Source organism: Mirounga leonina, unplaced genomic scaffold (assembly GCF_011800145.1).
Source record: "Mirounga leonina isolate KUSES-001 unplaced genomic scaffold, KU_Mleo_1.0 Mir_125, whole genome shotgun sequence".
In the NCBI taxonomy this organism is placed as follows: Eukaryota; Metazoa; Chordata; class Mammalia; order Carnivora; family Phocidae; genus Mirounga; species Mirounga leonina.
Genome location: NW_023270305.1, coordinates 57447316 through 57474656, shown reverse-complemented (window position 1 = coordinate 57474656; position 27341 = coordinate 57447316). Strand labels below are relative to the sequence as shown.

At 34.4% G+C, this 27341-nt stretch overlaps 1 protein-coding gene across 3 annotated transcripts in view; it reads right to left on the bottom strand.

Moving 5' to 3' along the window:
- CCDC88A (coiled-coil domain containing 88A) overlaps nucleotides 1–27341 on the bottom strand; it is a 122154-nt gene that overhangs the window by 81806 nt on the left and 13007 nt on the right. For all 3 annotated transcript variants that reach the window (XM_035001528.1, XM_035001530.1, XM_035001529.1), the window contains exons 3-5: nucleotides 14583–14691; nucleotides 4148–4217; nucleotides 2105–2163 (exon numbers count right to left, since the gene is read on the bottom strand). In XM_035001528.1, the coding sequence (XP_034857419.1) occupies nucleotides 2105–2163; nucleotides 4148–4217; nucleotides 14583–14691 (238 nt within the window). The remainder of the gene's footprint in view (nucleotides 1–2104; nucleotides 2164–4147; nucleotides 4218–14582; nucleotides 14692–27341) is intronic.

Genomic DNA, 27341 nt, shown 5'->3' with positions numbered 1-27341 from the left:
ACTGGTTCAGAAGATGTGTTATCCACTAGAAAAGATTCTGGTGGAACTGGACTGGTTTAATTAGTCAATAATGGAAATATCTAAGCCCTTGCCTTGAACAGTCTTCTTTGTATTCAGTTATTCCTGTGAATTTATATATAATCAAGGATAAAAAAGTCAATTATAAATTTATTCTGTAAGATCTTTTGACAGAGACTAATTTACTGTTTTTGAATGCTACTTCCCCTTAAGAATTTCATACTTTCTTCTTCAAAAGAAACAATTTTTTTCCAATTTCCTTATGCTTCCTTCCATTTCTATTTCTTTTCATGAATATAGTATCTTTTAAAACTTGTGGCCCACTGAATTCTTGGACTTTAGTATCATACCAGCAAACTTTAACTTACTATTTCTACCTACAAATCACAAGTATAACAGATAAAACTAATCCTGATGTGGAAAAACATATTTATGCTACTTACATATTGTATTAAACATTAGACTTTTAACCTGTTGAATTACACAAGGATAGATTTTCTGTAATAGAGATTACATTCTAGAAAGTGTACAAACAATACTTGTTAGCTGATTGGTTTTGTCCTGAAGTACATTTTAGCTCTTCAGTATCAACAAAGATTTCTAATTGTTCATATAGACAGTTAAAGGCTGACAGGAGATTCTGACCGTTACACATTTTATGTCATTAGCGTCAGTGGCTCCCAAATACCGACAGGATGAAATCTAAATTCTTTTTTTTTTTTATTAACATATAATGTATTATTTGTTTCAGGGGTATAGGTCTGTGATTCATCAGTCTTACACAATTCACAGCTCATGATGGTTTCTTTTATATTTTAGGCTTTCCCTAAACTGTTCATAGAAAGTCCTTCATTCTGCTCCATTCCCACTGTCAATTTTAGTAACCAGAAATAACAACCAATAGTAACCAGAAGTTACAACCAAATTTATGCTGTCACTATGTTATTTAAATTTACATAACATCCACCAATAGAGGGTATTTTTAAAAGCAAATACAGTATTCAAGGCTGTAAATAATTAAGGACTGTGTTTCTAATTTAGGATCTGATGACCAAATTAGAACAGCAATGACCACAAACACTATTTTTACTGAATATTTAATCAATTATGAAGTAAACACCTGTATATTACAGAGCATGAAACTTTAATAACATGCATTGTGTAAGTCTATACCTCCCAAGCAGTTAGCTCTAAAAGCCACACTCTCTTGGAATTATAATTTCTGGCAAATGTATGTAAAAAATCACTTGTGGTCACAATATTTGTTTATAAATAAATTCATTCCAAAAATAATTGAGACAGTTTAACACTGTAATCACTTACCCAAAAAATGGCCGATTAAAGGAAAAATCAACATAGAAAAATAGGTTTTGAAGTCAGATCAGAGTTTAAACTTAACTCTTTGGCCTGTTGGCAATATGAATCTCGAGCAACCATCTTGGTTTGTCAGGGACAGTCCCAGTTTACACAGGCAGTTCCACTGTAATTGTTAACAGTACCCTTTCCAACTCTCAAAAGTGTCTTAATTTGGGTAACTTAAATATCATCCTATATAAACACCAATCTTCTTATGTGAGAAAAGATATAAGAAAACCTATATAAGAATCATACCTGACACAAAGTATGTATTCAATATATCATAGCTGCTATTTATCACTCATCAAAAGCAATATAATAATAATCCAGACTCCAAAATAACATTTTTCATAATTTCTGCCTCTTTTTGTTGTTAATCATCCCTTCTGTAACATACAAACATGCACACATAAATCATAAGGATGTTTTGGGAGAAGTTTTTAAGAGTACCTCTATGGAAATTTGAAAAACTTGGGGCCAATAAAAGGCTCAAAAAAAAAAAAATACAGTTTTTAAATAATACAATTATCTGATAATATAAGTACAGTTTGAAATAAAATAAGAGAATAAGTGTTTTCCTGCAAAATCTCCTTAGAAGGTTATAGTTATTTAAAAGTTCCTAACATAGACTTTGAAAAACCAATAGCCCATCTTTAAGTCTTTCAGAAACTAGAGCCTGAAAAAACATAGAGTTATTAAAATGAAAATACAAAGAAATATTTTAACTTACCTGAACTGCACAACCCAGTAAAAGTAAAAGCAACTTTTTAACTTCTTCTGTGCCTTGTTCTGCAATAAAAACGATTGCTAAGTACTACATTTTACGTTAGTTCAACTCTCTTACTTACATTGGTAGAATCCCTTCTAAAGGTAATATCCACAACAACTTGACCCAAGGATTAAGTATGCAAGTATAGTGAAGAAGTCAAGAAAGCAGCTGTGTGCACAATGTGGTGAGAGCAGAAGAAATGGGCAAGGATGTCAACTTTGAAGGGCTGCAGCATAGATAAGATGACCTTCAAGGCTTTATGCAATAAAGTATGCTAATTATATAAATCCACTAGTTTTCCATAAATGATTATACCACACCCGTGTACCAAATGAACTGCTGATATAGGGACATGCCACACATTCAACCAAATGGTTCCTAATAGGTCTGGCTTCTCTTAGGCCTATTAGCATTTTCTTTCTAACACTCCTATCTTATATGATCCATCTACCTACAAAATTTAAATGGCTTTCCACTGTGTAGGCGAACCTGGATCAAAACCTTAAATGTTACAGCAAAGCTGATAAAATGAATGTATACAATAAGCTGGATAAAGTTAATGATTTGTAACAGAAGTGGATAGTATATTTGCTGGTGAACAATACTCAATTCAGATTTTCTCAAAACATACAGCAGCTATCCAAAAAAAAGTCACTTCTTTGGGCTAAATTTCAACATCAGGGCAATCATCTATGACAAAGTCCAAATCTTTCTTCAAACATTTCCTCTTACTCTCCAGCAAACAACCTACTTTCTTAGCCACACTAATCACCCTTCCCCAAATATATATACATCCACACTCGTCTGCCTTCACTTCTGTTACTCTCTTTGCTTGTCTTTCTTCCCTACACTCATCCCTCTAGGGAACTACTTACTAATCACAATCCTAGGCACAGCTCTAACATCTCAGTGTAGTCTTCCCTGGCAACCGCCCACCCATGGTCCCCAACTCTCACTAATCTGCCAACTTTTAGAATAATGGCTCCATATTTTATATGCCTGATACTTTTATATAGCTCTATTGTATATTAATTATTACATGATTTCCCAGTCATCTGTGTATCTCTCACCAAAACATAAGATCCTCCAGAGTACAGACCATTTTCTTTATATTCCTGGTCTCTATAATTTGGTAGGTAATTACTAAATGCATGTAAAACTGAAAATAATTCCATTCTACATATAAAAATTTTTTTTCATTTTTTAATTTATATAATCAAATATCCCAGAATGTCTCTAAAGACTATCTAAACTCTTAATTCACCTCATCTAAGTGGTAGTTTCCTCAGGAAAAATTCATGCTTGATTTTAGTTTTTATTTTGGCTTTATTTTTGTTTGTTTGGAATGAGAATGGGGGGTGGGGTTTGGAGAAGATATACTTAGATTTGGGTTACGGGTAGCCTAAAAGAATAAGCCTGTTGTTGAATTGGTTAGTAGCTACTAATTTCCCTAATTGTTTAAAAATCAAAACTCTGAAGAGGTCACAATTAAAATCTGGCAAAAGGCAGAAACTTCTGAAGAAAATAATTTAAATGATCTAAGAAAACTGCTTCTCACCTTTCCATTTAGAAGTAGTTTAATATAAGCTAAACATCAATCAGTAAAATCTTAGATTCAAACAGCTCTGGCAATGAAAGATAGCAGATGTATGAATATAAACTTAGAAATTACTTCAAAATCACTTCTTTCCTTTAATCTTATACCCATATTATCTTCTATACTTGTTTATAATGAGACACTAAAAATCATTACAGAAATGTATCAACTTGGTAGAGCTGAAAAAAACACTGGACTTGACATAAAATGTATGTCTGTAATATATAGACCTCATCTACATATTACAAATATTCTGTTTATTTTCTCTCTACAAAATGGAGTATCACCTCTGACTTTCCCTAGAGTCATGAAAAACCTACTGTGTTCATATAAATGAGCAAGATCTTGATAAGCATTACAGTATTACACAAAGACTATTATCACATTATGCCAATTTTAATACTTACCAGAAAAAGGATTTTTGCCAATGATTAAGACATTTGGCAAGGACATCATGATCAATTGCTGCAAAGTCTCCTGTAAAAAGATATCCCAAAGGTTGTTATATGGGTAATGCTGACTAGATAATTATCAACAAGCTATAACTTACCATTTGTGCACTTCTCTGTAGATATGCTATACTGCAATTAAAAAGCTTTTAAAAAGGTGAAAAAAGTTATCCAAGGTCTTAAAAAGACTTATGGTTTCACTCATATGTGGAATATAAGGAATAGTGCAGAGGACCGTAGGAGAAGGGAGGGAAAACTGAATGGGAAGAAATCAGAGAGGAAGACAAACCATGAGAGACTCTGGACTCCAGGAAACAAACTGAGAGTTACAGAGTGGAGGGGGGGTGGGGGGATGGGGCAACCAGATGATGGGTATTAAGGACGGTACGTAATGTGAAAAGCACTGGGTGTTATACACAACTAAACAGTCATTGAACACTATATCAAAAACGAATGATGTAGTATATGTTGGCTAACTGAACATAATAAAAATAAATAAATAAAAAATAAACAAAAAAATGAAAAAAAAAAGACACCAAGATCTTAAACTTTTTGTAACTTTAAGTTAATGAATTAAGTAACAAAAATTAAAATGTCAGCTAGACTTAATAACACATCTATTACCTACAAAATAGCGGTGCCTGGGTAGCTCAGTTGGTTAAGTGTCTGCCCTCAGCTCAGGTCATGATCCCAGTGTCCTGGGATCAAGCCCCACACTGGGCTCCCTGCTCAGTGGGGAGTCGGCTTCTCCCTCTCCCTCTGCCCCTGCTTATGCTCGTGCTCTCCCTCTCTCACTCACTCTCTCTCAAATAAAATCTTAAAAAAAATAATACCTACAAAATAAGTGTCCAAGTAGAACAGGTCTAATATTTATTATTTGGAAATCTGAGTTTTAGGTGTTAGATACTTAAACAACATTCCTCAATAAAAGATCAAGCATGTGTACGTTTTTGACCTTTTGTTACCTCTCTTTAAGGGAATTAAAAACCTCTATTAAAATTAAAGAAGCTAGTTACTTCATTAAAAATTGTATCGTCTGATCATTTTATGCCTGTGAACTCTTCCTCAGTCAATCATTATTTCTCCCTTCTATCTACAATAGATGTTTTACTTAGATTTCTGTCAAACTTTCAGTGACAAGAATATATATACATTCTGATAGTACAGGGTGATTCAGAAAGAATTGAATGCTTTCATATTACTCATTTTAGGTAATAACTCAACTATGCATCTTCCATTTATCCTACCCCTTTTTTGAGGAAATGAAGGAACACAATGTGTCTATCATTACTAATAATGGCATGCTACAAAGGGTCTGAGATGAAGTAGACTACAGGACTGATCGGTGTCCTGTGATACTACTGAAGCTTTGCAAGATTATAGAAATAACTGTGAATGTCCTTACAATTTGGTTTTCACTACATATTCAGACATAACTAGTTCCTAAGAAGTTTTTAAAATTATTTCTTTCTGAGTCACTCTTTACTTAATACTATGATGAGGGAGCAAATATCATGAAAAGTTAACTTGTACTGCTTTTTAAGATGTGTAATTCTAGATCCCATAAAGCATTTTCCCATAGCCAGTATGTGACATGTACCAGAGGCTCATTAGAATTAACCTTTTATCTTTAATTCTTTATAGATATGTATGAGAAAGTTTCAAAACATTTTCTTCAGCATTATATTTACTAGCCCTTTAAAAACTATTACCAAAAACATGCATACATTTAAAGAAAAAGTATATACTCTGTATGTGTATCTGATTAGATAAGTAATTAAGAGTAAGTGTCAAAAACTGCTAAAATCATTTACTCCAAAGACTGAGACCGAGTCTGGTTATTTAATAAATGAATTTTCCAATTCAAAGCAAGTTACCTCAAGATGGAATATGCTATTAGCTAAGTAGGTAACAGCTAAATGGACTTAAGGGAATAAATTTCTAATTCTTCTAATTTTTAGTTTCCTTGCCTTGAAGCAAAATTATCAGGACTATCATTGTACATATGTAAAAGAAATCATAAATAAGAGCTATATAAAAAAAGCAATCACTATTTTGTCTCTATCCCATTTAGTGGATAGTCTAAGTCTGAACAAAGAACATTCAAATTCAGTATCATAAAAGGAGGCATTAAATTTTAAGAGATCCTGAATTATTAGAAAAAAGCTTTATTTCAAGATAAAGGATTAATTCTCATTTACACCTTTTATTTTGGGATAACATGAGTGAAAACTGATAAATCATACTAGAAAACATCAACTTTTCAAGGCAATTTATTATATTGATTTACCATGTAATATCCTATGTTGGTACACGGTTATAACAAAACAGTCCAGGTGAATAGTAATCTTCAGTATGGTCACTACCTGTTCCTCCACCCTCTTCCTCAGTTGGCTCCCTACTCTCTGCCTACTCTGTTACCCCATGCCTCATGCTAACTCAGTCTCTTCACAAAGACGAAAGCCAATCTCATGGATTTTTTTCACCATATGGTATCATCAATGACCTCATGTGTTTCACTTTTACACTGTGAAATTCTATTATATTTGGATGAGATACAATTGCTACAGGAAACTGCTAAATTTAAAATTATCTCCATGTATCTAAAAATGTACTTTAGTATAGTAGAATCTGATACCTAGCATAACATGCTGGTGGAGTACAGTCCGAATGCCTAGGCTTAAATCAAAGTTCCATGACTTACTATGTATGTGACTTTTCTTGGGAAGGGTAGGAAATCAAATGAACGTATAAAGGTATTTTTTAAATGATAAAGGTTACAAAATATTAGTTAATAGGAAAAAATCTACTTTTCTACTCTACTTTTACTTTACTTCTAAGTATTAAGTTTGTTATGTCTGAAAGTACTAATATTAGGCAAGGCAGCTAAAAACTACACAAATTTAAAAAAAAAACCAAATTATTCTAAAAATCTCTGTTTGGTTCTATGGGTTCTTCACAGGATTCTGGTTACGTTTTTGTAAAAATTCCTATTTCCCTATTCTAATCTTACAAGTAATATTGAAAATATAGAAGACATAAAAGATATTAGAGGCTTAAAAAACCTGATTGCTACTGTTAAAGCTCTATTATATATCCTCAGACTTCCCAGACTTCACCTAGTTCTAAAGATGCTCATCATTAAGGTGCTAAAGAAATGGAAAAATAGAGGCGCCTGGGTGGCTCAGTTGTTAAGCATCTGCCTTCGGCTCAGGTCATGATCCCAGGGTCCTGGGATCGAGCCCCGCATCGGGCTCCCTGCTCCGCGGGAAGCCTGCTCTCCCTCTGCCCCTGCTTGTGTTCCCTCTCTCGCTGTGTCTCTCTATGTCAAATAAATAAAATCTTAAAAAAAAAAAAAAAATGGAAAAATACTACACAAATGAACCCAAGATAAATATGACTTTCAGCAGGAGAAACAAATTAATTGAAGGGTTAAAGATGATAATATATATGCATATGAACTAGTAAACATACTTCGCTTTGTTAGAAAAGTGATTAGAAACATACAAAAAATGTATGGAGAAAGAATTTTAGCAATACAACTGAAAGAGCTGAGAAAGTTATAAGAAAATCAGGGCTGGGACGCCTGAGTGGCTCAGTCGGTTAAGCGTCTGCCTTCGGCTCAAGTCATGATCCCAGGGTCCTGGAATCGAGTCCCACATTGGGCTCCTTGCTCAGCGGGAAGCCTGCTTCTCCCTCTGCCTGCCACTTCCCCTGCTTGTATGCTTTCTCTCTCTCCCAAATAAATAAAATTTTTAAAAAATCAGGGCAGTTATTCATTCAAGTATTTACTGTGTTTATTATCTGCCAGACATTGTACTAGACACTGGAAATACAGCAATGAACAAACAAAAATCCGTGTTCTCATGGAATTTACATTTTAGTAGTAGACAGAAAAAAAGTAAATGGTTTTGATGGTAAGTGCTAAGGATAAAAATAAAGCAGGGAATGAAAAGGATTACTGGAGGTAGAGATAAGAAGGTTGCACTTTTTTAAAGGTATGCAAGTATTCAAATACAGAGAATCTGGGAATTTTCAGGACCATTTAAGCAAAGTTCCACAGAATAGGGAGAGATTTTTTTTTTTTTATGTTATGTTAGTCACCATACAGTACATCATTAGTTTTTGATATAGTGATCCATGATTCACTGTTTGCATATAACACCCAGTGCTCCATGCAGTACGTGCCTCCTTAATACCCATCACCGGGCTAACCCTTTAACCAATCCCCCCCACCCCCTCCCCTCTAAAACCCTCAGTTTGTTTCTCGGAGTCCATAGTCTCTCATGGTTCGTCTCCCCCTCTGATTTCCCCCCCTTCATTTTTCCCTTCCTTCTCCTAATGTCCTCCATGCTATTCCTTATGTTCCACAAATAAGTGAAACCATATGATAATTGACTTTCTCTGCTTGACTTATTTCACTTAGCATAATCTCCTCCAGTCCCATTCATTTGATGCAAAAGTTGGGTATTCATCCTTTCAATTGGCTACTAAGTTTTATTAATAATCCAAATGTTGCTTGTTATAACGGATGTTAAACAAAAACCTTAAAAAGTACCAGCTTTCTCTGGCAACTAGATTAATGGTACCAGACCATTTTGTTTTTAATATTAATGATATCAACCACGCAAAAACTTCCTAATAAATTTAAATTTCCTAATAGTAAATTGTTCTTTTCTTTCTGAGCCTCAAATGATTCAGCTTATTATTTTAATGGTGGTTGAAGAACCACCTTGCTTCTTTTAGTACTTATTTAAACTGCAGCCAGAGTAGTCAAGGCAATCACTAGCTGCTGACAGAATTCTAAAAATGGACTAAGATTTTTACTTGTAAATTGTGTCTCTGATAATCAAATTCACTATCTCTCCCTCATTCACAGGAATAAAAATAACTTAAAAAAAAAAAAACCAGAGACTAGGTAGTTTTACATAATAGCTCTAACTTCCTTATTTCTGACTTGAAAATTTTCCAGTATTCATTGGCAAGACAAAAAGAAATGTTTGCTATATATGGATCAAGTGATTATTTGAAAAGGTCTGAGTTGCCACTTAAACATGAAGAAGTGTATATTCAATCAACTTCTCATAATCCAATCTTACCAGTTATTTCTCTCAAGACCTCGTACATTACTCCTTCATTGTTTTTATTTATCACAATCAAAATTATATATTTATTTATTTACTCATCTATTTTCCCTCTAATAAAACTGTAAGTTCCATGAGAATAGGGACTTTGCTTGTTGTGCTCACCACTGTAGCCCCAATGCCCTGGCATGCAATTACAAGTAGCAGAACAGAGGGGAAATCTGAATGACATTACAATTTTTACTGAGCTTTTACATATTCTAAATCAATAAAATGAAAAATGGAAGAATACTGACACTTAAATTTACCTATCATTACTGAAAAGATATAATGAAATAACTCCTTCCACTAACAATCATCTCAAGGTATCTGTCACTTTTCTTTTCTCCCTGGGAATCATTTCTGCAAGATGACCCTGATTCTTACCAACCCATTAAAAAAAAAATTGGAGACACACACTTGTGAATTTTAACCTACCCAAATTCACTTTCCTTTTGTGAATCAGAACCTCCATAATGTGCTAAAATATTCCACCTCAATACTTTTTCTGAGGAGTGTATGAGATATAAAACATTTTTAATAGTTTCAATAAATTTGGGGGGGAAATCTGATTTTTTCAACAGATAGGTAATTTAACAGGTGACAAGAACTGCACTGATTTAGACTTTAACTTGAAATCTGGCCATGAGTGTCTTGGTTACATACATGAGGAAAAAAACTGAGTAAATCAATCGTGTAAAGAAGACAGTCGATCTATTGCTGAAGATACTTTAGAAGTGTCTTGGAAACATTTTATCTAAGAATATGAAAAACTGGGTTGATGGAAGAAATGGTTTTGTAAACTGGTTCTGAAGGAAAAACACAAGGGAATGATACAAGGAGAATTTCAACCTTCAGAATATTTTGTGTTTTAAATATCTGAAACAGGGGCGCCTGGGTGGCTCAGTCGTTAAGCTCTGCCTTCGGCTCAGGTCATGATCTCAGGGTCCTGGGATCGAGCCCAGCATTGGGCTCCCTGCTCAGCGGGAAGCCTGCTTCTCCCTCTTCCACTCCCCCTGCTTGTATTCCCTCTCTCGCTGTGTCTCTCTCTGTCAAATAAATAAATAAAATCTTAAAAAAAAAAAAATATCTGAAACAATACTGACAAAATGTTAAGATATTCAATCACTTCTAGCCCTAAGGTCGTCCATTGGCATTCAAACTTAGATTAATGAAAAGGATATAACTGGTCACCCAGCAAATATTTACAGATGTGTCTAGAAAAATGGTGACAACTAACACAAGTCAAAATGTTAGTACTAAAATCACCTGGCATTATAAACATTTGGACTTCTCAATTTGGGCACTATTAACATTTTGGGCTGGATAATTCTTAGTTTTAGGAAACTGTGCCGTGCATCACAGTATACTTAGCTGCATTCCTGGCTTCTACCCACTACATACCAGTAGTATTCCTATGTGTGACAACCAAAAATGTCTCTAGTCACTGCCAAATGTCCCCAAGGGGATAAAAGTACCCTCCGCTGAGAACCACTTATCTAAACTGCTGGAACTGATGGATTTTATAATTGGCTCTTCCCCAAATTTCTTGATGACTATAACATGATTAATAAAAGGTAATTTCAACACCTGGCTTTAGGCAGGAGGAAGACAAAAAATAAGGTAACAGTAGTTTAATGAAAAATATTACACACAACATGAATGAACCTTGACATCATTATGCTAGGTAAAAGAAGTCAGTAACAAAAGACCACATAGTGTATAATTCCATTTTTAAGAAATGTCCAGAAGAGGCAAATCTATGGAGACAAAAATAGATTTTAGCGTTGCCTAACACTGGGGTAGTGGTAGTGGGTGGTGGTATATGTATGTGCAGGATAGGGAAAATAGGAGTAACTGCTTACAGATACAGGGTTTCTTTTTGGGGTGACAAAATTGTTCTAAAATTGGTTGTACTGATGCCAGCACAACTCTCTAAATATACTAAAAACCACTGAATTGGACATTTTAAATGGGCTAATTGTACAGTATATGAACTGTATCTCAATAAAGCTGTTAAAAAAAAAACCCAAAAGCAATAGTATACCATACAGAATTAGGTTGCATTGACAACTGATTTAAGATTCTAGTGCAGAAATCCCTTTGCCTTCCAAGGAATCTCACTGAAATTTTCAAGGCAAATCTCCATCTCCCTAAAGACAATATAAAACCAAAAATCTAGCATTGTTTTAATAAGAACGGCACTGATGACTGCCAAAATAAATCACTGTATCACTTAATTTACTTACTCATTTGTTTCAAATCTAAAAATACTGATATGAAACAACACTAAAAGACAAAATAGAAGTTTTATTTACTCAAATCAACTTCAGGAAGATGATAGCTGGAATATTGGCAAATAATACAAAAAGTTTATTAAAAAATCTAGCACAGACTTATTTCTGGCAACAAGGGGGAGTACTAGATATTAGAAAGGAAGGAAGGAATCCAAAAATGCTGGATAATTTTTAAAAAATTCTTTTCAAACGACTGAACTAAAAAAATAAATAAAAAGGTAATCCTCAGTTAAAAGATAAAACAGAAAAAAAACTGAACCCTACAAAGGAAGACAAGAAATAAGATGTTTTTCTTGGCCTTTAGTAGAGACTGAGGAGGGTTTATTTCCCTAAGGATTTGCAATAATGTAGTACCAGCTTAAAAAAAAAAAATACACAAACACATAAATACATAATTTACATACCCATTAAATGCAGAGAAAGAGATCCAGAAATACATATATTCAGATGCTAATAGTGGTAATCTCCAGACACTGGAACTATGTTTGTATTTTCTCATTTTTTCCAGTTTTCTACAGTATGTAAGTATTGCTTCTAAAATAACATAGAGCTACTTAAAATAAATTAAAGTGGTTCTGGTTGGTTGCACAAATGAAACAAATCCTCTCTGGAGCAATACATCCTTGGCCCAGACACAAAAGTATTCCCACAGATAAATCCCCTTCCACCCTAAATAAGGTCACAACTAACACACACACACACACACACACACACACACACTGCTGTCACTGCTGCCACCACTACCAAGAGAAATAGCAAGCTGAAAACAAAAGGTATATTCAGATTCCCACAGATCTGACTTCAGATTTTGGAACTGTCAGGCATAAAATCTAAAATAGAAAAGTGTTTTAATTTCTAAAGAAATAAGGAATTAAAAGATTGATAAACAAAACAAAAAAGCAAAGATAAAAGGATTCAAACAGACCTTCTCCAAAGGAAAGATACAATTACTGAGTCAAAAGTTAATCAGTGGGTTAAACAGAAGATCTGACACATATTAGAGGCAAATTAGCAAACTGGAGAGACAGTCCTGAAAAAAATACTCAGAATACAGCACAAGTTTGATAAGGTAAAAAGAAAGTTTAACAAACATGGGGGATAGAATAAGAAAGTCTAATAAACATATAATAATAATATCTGAAGAATAGAATAGGAAAGAGACTTCAGAAGAGAATATTAGCAGCCAAAAGAGAAAAAAGACAGTTTAACCTAAGAATAAAAATTAGACTGATAGCTGACTTCTCCAGAACAAAAAGGAATCCCAAGATAGAAGAATAAAATCTGCAAAAGATGGAGATAAAACTAATTGTTAACAAATAACTGCATACCCAATAAAACTATCTTTCAAGAACAAGGGTAAAATAAAGGCATTCTCAGACAAGTAAACACCGAGAAACTTTACCATCAAAAAGCCCTCTCTAAATAAACATCTCTAAATTTACCATCTCTAAATAAACATTTAAAGGATATACTTCAGTAAGAAAATGATACCAAAGATACTTCTGAGATACAAAAGAAAATCATGAAAAGAAAAAAAAAGAATCATGAGCGGGGGGGGAAAAACACATAGCTTGATCTAAAGGAACACTGATTCTATTTATTTAACAGTACTTTTAATATCTTATTTATGGGGTTTAAAAAAAAAGAACTAAAATACAAGAGCTTAAAAAAATCATAAAGGGGAATAATGAGTTAAAGTATTCTAAGATCATAGTACTATTCCATAAAAGAGTAAAGATATTAACTTTGGCCTTTGCTAGGGTAAGAATGGAAGGTGTAATTTCAAATGGCCTTCAAAAAAACAGAAGGAGGGTGAAAAAGATTTAAACCAGTAGAAAAAAAATATGTGGAAACAATTACTTATAAATGGTATCATTCTCCATAATAATTAAAAAATTTAAAACTCATTTGCATTTAGTCACATAGCTTTCAAGTGGATAAAGGCAAACTGGACAAATCTATCATCATAATGGGAAACTCCAACTTACCTTTCTCAACTGATAGATCAAGAGACAAAATTAAGATTTTATTTATTTATTTGACAGAGAGAAACACAGCGAGTGCAGGAACACAAGCAGGGGGAGTGTGAGAGGGAGAAGCAGGCCTCCCGCCGAGCAGGGAGCCCGATGTGGGGCTCGATCCGACTGAGCCACCCAGGCGCCCCTCAAGAGACAAAATTAATCAGGTCACAAAAGGCTGAAAAATGCAATTAACAAACAAGCTTGCTCTGACTCTGCACCCAAACAACTGGACAATACCTATCTTTCTGAAGCACACATCAAACCTTAATAAAAACTGACAACATAATAGGCCAAGACAAGTAATTATTAACAAATGTCAAAGAATCAGTATCACACAAACCATATTCTTTAATCAAAAATAAAAACCAAAAAAAGACTGCTTGAAAAATACTTTATGTTCCAAAATCTAAAGGCATACTTCTAAATAACTCAAGTGGAATAAGAAACCACAACAAAAATGAGAAAATGTACAAAAATAAACATTTTAAAAAATACAACATACCAAAATTTGTGTGATGCAGCTATAGTGATTCTTAGAGGTATAGTGATAGCCTGAAGAATGCTCATATTTAAACTCTGAAATATGCATCCAATTTAAGTTTTAAAAAGGACAACAAAAAGTATACTTTTCAAAGGTATAATTCAAGTAGCTTAACAAAGTGTTGCATTATTCAAACTCTCAGAAACTGGGAACTGGTTTTAAAAATTCATAAAATACAATAATTATTTTTAAAATTAGATAATTATGAAGTGCTTGCTTGTATCTTTAATATTGCATTAGAAATAAATTATATCAATACTGCTTTATCTCCAGCAAATAAACCAGTATCTGGCACATAATAAGCATTTAGTATATGTTAGGTGAGTGATACTCACCTTTTGTTATTACACAAAAATGTGAATACACAAGCATTTATTAAAATACTAAATGAAAAAAAAAAGGATCACTTACCTGGTAATAAAATTTTATCTGTCTCACCAAAATGGAAAGATTATGAATTCTAAGTGAGGCATCATTGTTGACTTTTTTATTTACTCTCTGACTCTCCGATTTAGGATTACTGTAAGAAATTAAAAAAAGATGCTTTAAACTAAAATTATATTACAGTATACCTGTCAACCAACAGATGACTGAAAATAACCATAAAAAACATTTTTTCTTTAAGAAAATTGTGTAACCATATGCATTAACAGAGATAATCCAAAGGAAGATGATTTTTTTGACATGTGTTCTATGCTTCTAATTAATATAAATGCCTTTGACATTTCTAAGACAATGGCAAAGTAAATCAGAAACATAAGTCACATATTGCCCTTCATTCTCATTTCGTTTCTCTACCTTCCTGGGATGAATAACCTCTTAGTTCCTTTGAACATATATATTTCATCACCCAAAATAAATCTATTTAAACCAAAAATGTAAAATATGAGCTAATAACCAAGAAATGCTGTATCTCCTCACTGAGTAACGGGGACTATCTTTGAGCGGGCACTGTCCCACAGGAAATAAAGAATGCAGTCATGACATGGGTTAATACTCTAATCTTGGGTAAACTTTACAGATTCAATGAAAGCAAATGGTTGAATGATTCTGAGGTAGCAGAAACTGAGGAAAAATAGACCATGGTTAAGAATGTAAAATTCAATGACACCAAAAGCAAAGGCAATATAAGCAAAAATAAACGAGTGTGACTACATAAAACTAAAAAGCTTCTGCACAGCAAAGGAAACCATCAACAAAATAAAAAGGTAACCTAGGGAATGGGAGAAAATATTTTCAAATCATATATCTGATAAGGGGTTAATATCCAAAATATATAAAAAACTCATACAACTCAAAAGCAAAAACCAAACACTTTGATTTTAAAATGGGCAGAGGAACTGAGCAGGCATTTTTCTAAAAAAGAACTACAAAGGGCCAATAGGTACAGTAAAAGGTACTTAACATCACTAATCAAAAAAAGTTAAGTTCCCTCCTATTCTTTACTCAGTATCTGAATGGGTGCTGACTTACCCAATTTTTCCTACATCTATTCTTCTTCTTTAATATGTTAATGTAGTTAGTTACATTGCTACATCTTCTAATACTGAGTCATCCTCACAATAAACAGTATAGACTGATTAAATAGTATAACAACCATTCCCCCTTTTTGGTACATACTCTATCATAGGCCTTCTAATATTTAATTATCTTTATACTTTTCACTTTCTCACTTGACTTAAGTACCTTGACAGCAGAAATCATATCATATTCACATTTTTATCTCTAAAAATTAGCATATATTCTAACAAAGTTGTTTGAATAAATAAAAATAATAAATAATCTGAGACTAAGCATAGTGTTTCAAAAACAGTTGCTTCCTAATAAGAGTTATGAGGTGACATTCTCCAAGCTAACAACTCATTTGGCAGCCCGGAATAGATTCTCCCTAGGAAGGTTTGTGCCCCAGAGATCAGCTGAATAAGAGTTCTAACCTACAATTTGAGATCTACAGAACAAGGAAGAATAGTAGTAAGGCAGGCCAAATCTGACCTGTGACTGATTTATGCTTAGTGTAAGGGAATTAATGAGTAGCCCAAGGCAAATGAGTATAACTAGAAAAGTAGGCCTCCGAGGTAAAAGCACCAACCAGAACTAGCTACTTAGAAAAACAAGGACACTGTATTGCAGAAGTCAGATTATGTGTGATGGCAAACAAAGACCAACAGCAGCATAGTCAGGTAGTCATGTTTAAAAACTCAGAATGCTGAAGGGAAAATCTTGTTTTTTTAATCAACTCTGATACACTTAGTAAGTTAAACAAATAATCATTGAATACCTACTGTGGCCATATTACTTAATGTGTAAAAGCATAGTTTAGTCAATCTATCATTGTAGAGAAAAGTATACAGATAATTGTAATTGGGAGAGGAGAGGAAGAACAACCCTAGTAACAAAAATGTTAGGTAAACCTACAATTATGTAATTTTCACTTGCAATCATAAGAGATTCAGTAAATATCTCTCTAGCCTTCTATCTTTTTGTTTTTATTTTCCTTACTCTATATTTGAATCCCCTTACCTACCTCTCACCTGCGACTGCCTCCTAGTCATACACTGATAACAGACCTAAAAAACACTTTGATATTTTAATAAACCCAGACATTTAATTCTGACAACAAATGTTTAAGAAAGATTTCAATATTGGGATGGCCGGGTGGCTCAGTCGGTTAAGTGTCTGCCTTCGGCTCAGGTGATGTTCCCAGGGTCTTAGGATTGAGTCCCACATCAGGCTCCTTGCTTGGCAGGGAGCCTGCTTTTCCTTCTGCTTGCTCTGCCTGCCGCCCCCCCTTTCTTGTGCTCTCTGACAAATAAATAAAATCTTTTAAAAAAGAAAAAGAAAAATTACAATATTACTACTAAAAGTATATATAAACTGGGGTGCTGGGTGGCTCAGATGGTTCAGCCTCTGCCTTCAGCTCAGGTCATGATCTCCAGGTCCTGGGATTGAACCCTGCGTGAGGGGAGTCTGCCTCTCCCTCCCCCTCTGCCTCTCCCCTACTCATGCTCTCTCTCTCAAATAAGTAAAATTTAAAAAAAAAAAGTATTTTTAGATTAAATAACTGTACAAATTTATAGTGCAAGCCCATTATTACATGATAATATATAATTTGGATTATACTTTAAAATGGATGCATGATATTCTAATAAACACGAGTGATTTCATTCCCACTTTAACAAATTTTATAATATAAATATTACCTTTCTCCCTGACAGTTGTTACCACATTTCTCTGCATTCTTTAAGTTGATATATTTCTTAAAGTTTTAAAGGTTCTTCAAAAAATTTTTATGCCCAACATTCTGCACATGGTATTTCAAAATGTATTCAGTTGCCAGAAAAGCCTTTGGCCTCCTTTGTATAATAAAGCTGTTCTAAGAATTAGCAAGCTTTAAGAATTTAGAATTCTGGTTTGCTCAGAATCTTTAAGACCTTTTTGTAAAGAAAATTTTATTTATAAGTTTAATATTAAGTTTTTCAGCCTTTGAGAAAGATTCCTTGAAACTATTAAGACAATCCTGAATATAAAAAGAGAGAATAGTTTAGTTTTTATACACTAAGGATATCAGATGAAATTATTTCAGCAATCTGGGAAAAACTAAAAAATGCAACTTAGAAAAGCAAGAGAAAGTATTTTGAAAAATTTGCAGAAAAGTACTTCAACACCTAAAATTAACCTCATATTCAACAGATTATTAAAGATAGGGGAATGAAAGTTTCCTGCCATCTTTTTAAAAAAAGTTTCCTGCTTTGTGTTTACAAATCTTTGCTGTGAGTACATGGGATTTGAGGGGATTTCTATGATCTAGTAGACTCATTTGGAAATCCAAATGATAGCGCAGTTCTTTGGTAGAACAGGCTGATACTAGGTACTCAAAGTCTCAGTTTCAGTTTCTAATCCACACTGTACCTACTGAGAGTTAATTTAGTATGCAAACAAAACTGGAAGTTCTTACTAGTTTAGAATCTGAATATATATCACAGCCTATCCATAAACTTTCTGGACTTGGGAGACCAGAATAACTGCTAAGCACTTTAAGCACGGACATAGAGAGCAATAAACTTTCAACTACAAGGCTTGGGTTTCCCATTTGATTCATGCCTAATTTGAGTTAGGGTCATAATGACATATGTTAGGATCACGGAAAACAGGCTCTTTCACCCCAGGAATGCAATCTCTTTATGTGAGAGGGATGGACTACCCTAAGGTGAAACTGCCTGAAAAGTCCTAATCTCCGCTCCGATGGAAGATAGCTGATTATTTAAGGATAGACTTACTGAAAATTACGTACATCAAGGAAATTAGTAACTTCAGAAAAGTTTTTTTTAAAGAAAAACGTAGGTTCTGCAGAAAACATTATACAGTTATACTAATGTGAATACTGATTACTGATTTGACTAAACTTGTAATAAATATATTAAAAGGACAGGATAAGAAGACATAGAAATGGCCAAAAAAAAAATAAAAAAGTTCAAATCTCATCTACCATTATCCAGAAGTCAACATAAAATGTCTTTAAAAGGGATAAATCAAGAAATATGAGGGTGGGGACATTATCACTATAAATGGGACTAAATGACATCAGAAATTGCTTTTTATTTTTTTTTTAAAGATTTTATTTATTTATTTGACAGAGAGAATGAGAGAGAGAGCACATGAGCGGGGGAGGGTCAGAGGGAGAAGCAGACTCCCCGCCGAGCAGGGAGCCCGATGCGGGACTCGATCCCAGGACTCCAGGATCATGACCTGAGCCGAAGGCAGTCGCTTAACCAACTGAGCCACCCAGGCGCCCCAGAAATTGCTTTTTAAAAGTTAAGTTTTTACTCTAAGAAACAGAACTGAGAGGTAAGTTAGGGCACGGATTAGCATTTTTCACTATTAACCTTTTATTTATTATTCTTTTTAAAGATTTTATTTATTTGAGAGAGCGCGAGTGAGCACTGCATGCACTAGTTGGGTCAGGGGGAGGGCAGAGGGATAGGGAGAAGCAGACTCATTGCTGAGCAGGGAGCCAAAGGACTAGGGGGGGCTCCATCCCAGGACCCTGAGATCAGGACCTGAGCCAAAGGCAGATGCTTAATAGACAGAGTCAACCAGGAGCCCCCACTATGAATCTTTTAGTATTAACTAATTCTTTTAACTACGTAAAGTATTTTTTAAAGAGAGTAAAGATACTCATAAAAAAATAGTTTCATGAAGCCTGTCCATTTTATTTACTTCTAGGAAAAAAGTAATGGTATCTATTACTTAGCTGAAGCACTTAATGAGGCTATACATGCCGAATTCAGTGCAAGAGATTCAGAGTCATAAGACATTTGTCAGACTATGAATAAACATAAGAAAATAAAACAATAAAAAAAATTTCATCTGTAAAAGGTATGCATTCCATGTAAAGTCAGAAAGCACTACATTCCTGCTTGTATTTTAAGGTTCTTTTTTTTTTTTTACAATAAAAGTCACAGTACAGTAATTTAAACAAACTGGGTAGAGTATGAACCCAGAATTCTCTAAAAAGAAATTATAGTCTATTAAATATTTTAAATACTCTGTCTTTCCTTCATGTTTACTACTTAAAATGCCAAAGATTAATTCAGAATATAGTCATGATTAATGCAGTTTTGATTAAACTCTTTTTGACAGCATTTTTTTTTTTAGAATTTATCTTCAGAAAGACCTTTTTCTAAAATAAGAGCTACTGAATGATACACATATGAAATGTGAGCAAGTAACTTTCTAATCATACATAACTATTTCCAAGCCAACATAATGACAGATCAACCATTTGCTTTTATAAGATGAAAACTGAGAAATGCTTTAGAGGCAAATAGCCTAGCAATATAGTTCAAATCTGTCCAGCCAGAAGTTAAACGCAACATGGCAGTAAAAGAGGGCCTTAAGCAATTGCACATTTATAAATGACCTACTTATGACAAGATGCATTAATTTCAATAAGCAGGCAACAGTATCTACCACTGTATACAGTAATTTTAAAATTAGGGTAAAAGATGAAGAGAAAGTTAGTAATTCTGCAACACTAATGTTCTAAGACTTTTGGTCCTTGTATAACCAAGGACCATGTCTTTACTTATTCATTGACTAATATCTATGAGAAACAGAAACCTGATAGTTTTAATGGCTTTATGCTCTTCTACCCAGACTGCAAGCCTGTTATGCATCCTCCTGGACCATCTGTTTAGTGTTGGTGCTTAACAACTACATGTGCTCATGTTTTTGATCATGCCATTCTAATATAAAACTAGCTGTAACAGGTTTTTTTTTTTTAATTTTTGAGATATTTTATATGGTAACATGTAACTGCATAACATTTGCATGTCACTATGAAACATGTGAAATAAGTATTTGCCTATTTAACTTCAAATGTGCATATACCAGAATGATTGCCTTATGAAAAATAATTAACTGGGTAAGCATCATCACCATATAGGGTTATCCAAATAGTAAGATATCTCTACCTTGAGAATATCAGGCAAATAAGTGGTTTTTAAAAAAGTATCCCTTCACCTTAATTTCTCTCCTTTCTCACATCAGTCACTGCACATGATGGCAAACAATAAAACCTAGTATTATATAATCTTGTATATATCTATAGGATATTTTCATATATATTAACATGACTTTATTATGCAACAGAAGTGTTTTATGCATACTTCCCATTTTGTCCTAATATTAATATTAAATTAATATTAAAAACAAATACATGCGAGGGTCAAGACTCAATACAATAACTTTTACTGCTTCACCAAGAACATTTTAAAGTGAAACTCGATTTCTTTTTCCTCTAAGTACACAGTGTGAAGAATGCAATGACTATCAGTACAACTTGGTACCACTCCTCGATTTGTGCTAAGGTGTCAGCAGTTTCACCCACTGCTTTTGCACTATCATTTTTTTTCCAACACAGGCAAAAAAGGCAGATGACATCTTAATATTATATAAAAATAATTTTGACCTCGCAGACTGGCAGGGGTCTGTTAGGTCTCACTTTGAGATCCACTGTATTAGGCAAACCAATTCCTGTTCTTGGTATAGAGACCTGAGGATTTGGTATTATGGATAATCAGTGTCTTCATAAAGTAAGAGAACCTTCTTTTATATGGTGGTCAACCACATGGCCAGTAACTAAAAGTTTATAGCACCAACAAGGATCACTGATCTGTGATAGAACCTTCACCCATTGTCCTCAAACCTTATCACAGGGTCAGAGGGGTATGTTTAAATTTGTTTTAGTCGGTATTTTGGGGTAGTATTTGCTCCAAATCCAATCAGTTCTAGAGACTCAAGAAATCTCAAACTGAGCTGATACATAATTAGCTATTTTACTTAATCAGTGATAGATTTGACTAGTACAGCTTTCACTCACATACTATCAATTCAAGAGAGAAAGGATTTCTGAAGTCCATTAAGCCTCCCAGGATAATTTCAATAGTTCACTTGATTAATCACCAGTGACAGGTATAATGGTCATTCCTGAGATGCAAGAAAGCCCTCTAAAATTAAAAAAAAAAAACACACAAAAAAACCTTTAAAAAGTATTTTCCAAAGTACAATCTCTTCTAATTAACAAAATATACAGTCATAGAAACTTACCTTAAATAAGAAGTTTTAAAATTCAGTAAGAAAATCTTTTTCTTAAAAAGACTTATTTGTCAGAGAGAGAGAGAGCACAAGCAGGGGGAACAGCAGGCAGAGGGAGAAGCAGACTCCCCGCTGAGCAAGGAGCCCAATGCAGGACTCGATCCCAAGACCCTGGGATCATGACCTGAGCCAAAGGCAGATGTTTCACGGACTGAGCCACCCAGGCGTCCTTTAAATATATGCTTTTAATGCTATAAATTTCTCCTGAGCACTACTAACAGACTGAGCCACCCAGGCATCCCAAGAAAATCTTTTTGCATCATCAGTTTCTCTAATATTAAAAATAAAGTCCCTATACAGAATTACTCTAAGAATAAGAATTCCATTAGGAACAGAATAAAATTACCACTATATTGGTTTAATTTGCCCATTTCAGTGTACCATAAAAGTGCTCCAAAGAGATCACAAACTCCATTATAAGCCGACCAATTAAAGGGGGGAAAAAGATAACCCAATAAAAAAGCATTGCTAAAAACAGACAGCAATGAAAGAATACAATAAAAAAGTAGTAGTAAAATAGAAAAGAAAAAAACCCCACATATACAAACCAAGTACTGTATTGGAAAAGCTGTGATGAACTGAAAACCAAGGTAGAGGAGAGGTACACAAGTAGGGAAGTGAGGAATTATTAATAGACAAGTTAAAGACTTTGCAGCATGGTCTACAAATGGCTCAAGAGAACTAAACTGTTTTAGGGACCTCCAATTTAATAAAATAGGTCCCTGGTTCTTAGAAGACAGAGGAATAAACGAAGTAAGACTTTAGAATATTTTGAAAGCAGCCACGAATGCAGAGTTCATGGATAATGGGACATTTATTTATTTATTTATTTATTTATTTATTTATTTATTTATTTTTAAGATTTTATTTATTTATTTGAGAGAGAGGATGAGAGGAGAGAGAGAGCACATGAGACGGGGGAGGGTCAGAGGGAGAAGCAGACTCCCTGCCGAGCAGGGAGCCCGATGCGGGACTCGATCCAGGGACTCCAGGATCATGACCTGAGCCGAAGGCAGTCGCTTAACCAACTGAGCCACCCAGGCGCCCGATAATGGGATATTTAAAAGAAAAATGGGCAGCACTCAATAAATACTGGACTTAATTTATGCATTGCAGAATTAAAACAAAAATAAAAACAAAACTTCTGGAGAATTATACAAAGACCAAAATTCTCTTCCAGAATAAATAACTCAGTAACACTATTTTTCAGAATTAAGTCTAAAACAGAGCAATTATATGAATACTCTCAGATAACAGAAAAATTTATTGAGAACAGCACTGCCCAAAAACACTGGCCTGAGCTCTTTCTATAAGCAAAGACAAAAACTTTGAATCGTTATAGTTAATAGAAGTATAACACAAAGATGGCTAAATTCTAACAACTGAGTAGTTAAAATGCAACTTAATTTTTTGGGAATTGTTAAATCTCCTAGATAAGTTAGATCCTATAAATGCAGACTTTAAAGCATTCTGGTAGTCCAAAAGAACTATAATAACACATCCTCAAAACTATTTCACTAAATAAAAAAATGAAATACGTACTAACAGTAATGAAAATGTAAACAAGAGTACAAATAGATAGCTATTGAAATGTTTCTCATATAAAATTAGGCATCAGTGTCAAAACACATTGCTATACTGCACATTTAAATGTTTTCAGTTGCAAGTAATAAAATAAATGTCCTTATTTTCTCACGCAAAATTAAGTATCCAAACTTAACATCCTCTTTCCTAGAAATACATAATTTTAATTCCGTCTGCCTAGCTTTAACCTTGGCATATCACCTTTCATTCTTCCCTTTCACGCACTATTACCTAGAATTCCATCAATTCCTTGGCAAGTTCTTGAATTTGCTTCCTTCTTCTCCACTCATATATCCTACCTGACTAGAACCTCACCACCATAGGACAGAATGCTATCCATCACTACCCATCTATCTTCTACTAACACCTACTTGTTCCTGCTTATTCCTCATCTTTGTTCCAAGCACTAACACAATATAAGTTTCACTGATTTGCTGATGTATTCTCAGTATGGGCAATAGTATATATAGTGTATGCTTAATAAATATTGGATGAACAAATAAAGTCCATATTCAATCTATTCTACAAACTAATGGCAAGGTGATTTTCCTAATATTTTTAATTCCCTAATAAGTACCTTTAAATGGCTCTACAATGCCTGCCATGTGCAGCCTAAATTATACTGGTTATTTTTCAAGTTTCCCATAATCTAATCTACTCTGTCTTTGTAAATTTATATTCTATTTCCCAACCTGGATGGATCCTCTACCAAGGCTAGTCTCCTCACCACCTCCTAAATCATAAATATAATATGCTTTTTTCCTCATGTTGATTCCCCAGCTTTAAATACCCTCCTCTCCTCATCTATGGCTGCCCAAGCCCAATCATTCTTCAAGGTTTGAATTAAATCTAATTTCCTGGGGCGCCTGCTGGCTCAGTGGGTTAAGTGTCCGACTCTTGATTTCAGTTCAGGTCATGATCTCAGAGTCCTGGGATTGAACCCTGCATCAAGACCCGCACTGGGCACCACACTCAGTGTAGAGCTGGCCTGTCCCTCTCCCTCTCCTGCCTTGCTCTCCTGCGCATGCACCTATTCTCTCTCTCTCAACCAAATAAATAAAATCTTAAAAGAAAAAATCTAACTTCCTCCCCCTTGATTTCCCTATCTATACCTCTAGAGGCCAAGCCTAACTTTTTTTTTTAATAAAGATTATTTATTTATTTGAGAGACTGAAAGCGAGAGTGCATGGGCAGGGGGAGGGGCAGAAGGAGAAGCCGGCTACCTGCTCAGCAGGGAGCCCAGTGAGGTACTCCATCCCAGGACGCTGGGATCATGACCTGAGCTGAAGGCAGATGTTTAATCAACTGAGCCACCCAGGTGCCCCCAAACCTAACTACTAACTAACTTCTAAACGGTACGGCTCCCTAATCTACTCACACTAACATACACATTCTCTCTCTCACTCACTCAAAAAAAAAAAAACCAAACAAACAAAATAACAAAATACAAAATTCACACAAATTAAAAAAAAAACAAACCCTAGCTAATAACAAGAGATTTGCTTTCAAATACATACTTGGGATCATTCACCATTCATTATAGATTCATCTTAATTATATATATTCAATACTTAACACAAAGACCTACGTTTAAAATAAATGACATGTGGAAATAGTTTAATTCATTTGCAAAGATGTAAAATATAGAGTTGGAAAAAAATAACTTTCAATTATGAGAAAACTCAACTCTCCATTTTCCCTCAACATTCAAGTTAATGGAGCATTTACTGTGGTTTACCCTTTTTTAACCAGTCTTGGCAAAAATAGAGTATTGCCTCCATTGGTTTTTCTCACAATTTCTCATCCTCCACAACTCCATAGTAATCCAGGTCTTAAACAATGAGTAGGACCCAACACCTAAAACTAAACTATCTTCCTTGGTCCTTTAGCACCCAAGGAAAGGAAATAGTCATGTTGTCAATAATAACGTGAAGTTCACCTTTTTCTAGCCTTCACTAGGAAAGTAAATTACATTAAGAATACACCATTGTTTCAAATTTCCTGAAAGACTATGGAGATATTCCACAAAGTTTGATGTTTAAAACAAGCAATATACTAATATAAAATTTTAAAATTGCTAGTCTTCTTCCTCTATTAATTTTTTCTTTAATTATAAAACTGTTAAAATTAGTTAGTTATTTCCCAGCTTTCAAAATACTCATTTCTACCTCGTCTTAATCAAGAGATCACTAACTTTACAAAGAATAAGGAAATAAATTCCTTCTCAACTTTAGTTATTTTCACTCTATTCCATTTTATCCACCCATTAGCAAGGTCTAACCTTGGCCCTAAATCATCATTCAGAATTGCAACCTTCAAAATCTCAAATTCTGAAAGTCCCCTCTGACTTCAACCTCCTATTCCACCCTTTCTCAACTTCTTCTAATCCTACTCTTCCTTCATCCTACTGTGACCTCCAGTCTATCAGCCTTCTCCTGATGACACCTGCTTTCCTCCTCATTTTAATGCTCACACTCTATTCATTTCAACTGTTCACCTGGATAGCCCTATGTCTATCCCCAGTTCTGAGTAAACTCTACAGATCTTTTTGTCAGTTTCTGAGCAGCTAAGCATCACTGGGTAAGTTATTCAACTACGCTGATTGGCTCCACTACAAACACGTGCTTTCCAAATCTCAAATTAGCCATCAACCTTACATGACAATACTTGCATTCATCTTTAACTGACTCCCTTTATGATTCCTCCCAGCAGCCTTGTGAATTTTCCTACTTTCCTCAAATTTCCAGCCTTTTAATGTTGCTGTGTTGCTGTTTCCTAGGATCTATCATTGGCCCCTTCTGTACTTTTTTTCTGACACCCATGTCTTTTTCTATCACAAACTTAAAAACAAATTCCCGTATCTCTCTCTATTCTAGACTTTTCCCTGAGCACCAAGCCTATGTATATCCACCTGCCCGCAAGATATTTCTCACTGTTCACCAGACACTCCAAAACTAACTCAGAACTTATTTTCTACACTTCCCCTCCCCTCCAAGTTTCATCATCCTGTAATGTCTTACTAAGGGCACTACCATCTGCTCCTTACCCAAGTAAAAAGTAGTCATCCCAGTAATCCCTTTCTCATTCTTCATAACAAATTGGTAACCAAATCCCATTATTTCCGTGCTATCTCTCTTCCATATCACTTCAACATCAATGCTGTTTCTATCTCTATTCTGGCCCCTCTAAGCACCAAATTAAATCCTTCTAAAATGCAAATGCTATCTGTTTCAATTCCTTTTATGATTTGGGTAGCCTATATTATACTGTTTTTCAAGCTGGAATAAGGTAGTGACACCTTTTTAAAAAACAAAATTATCAAGAATCTGAAGATTTGGGACGCCTGGGTGGCTCAGTCAGTTAAGTGTCTGCCTTTGGCTCAGGTCATGGTCCCTGGGTCCTGGGATCGAGTCCCACATCAGGCTTCTTGCTCAGCGGGGAGCCTGCTTCTCCCTCTGCCTGCCGCTCCCCCTGCTTGTGCTCTCCCTGACAAATAAATAAAATCTTAAAAAAAAAAAAAAAGAAAAAAAGAATCTCTGCGGATTATTCTACAGATATCCTAAGAGTCCAAAGACCCAGTATGAGAAAGTGACTTAAGAAACTAGTCTTATTCTATGAAAAAAAAAAAAAATCTCTCAATTGTGAATTATCATTGCAAAAGAATTTTATTAGCACCTCTCAAAAAAGAATTTAAATTACTGAAATGAAAACACAAAATTAAAATTCCTAAATTACCACAGACCCCCCCCCCAAAATATCTGTGGACCTAGCTTAAGAAACACTAGTTATGATGTTTAATTTTATGTGTCAACTTTGATGGACCATAGTGCATAGATATTTGGTCAAATATTATTCTGGATGTTCTATGAAGGTGTTTCTTTGGATAAGATGAACACATTAATCAATAGACTTTGAGTAAAGCAGATTACC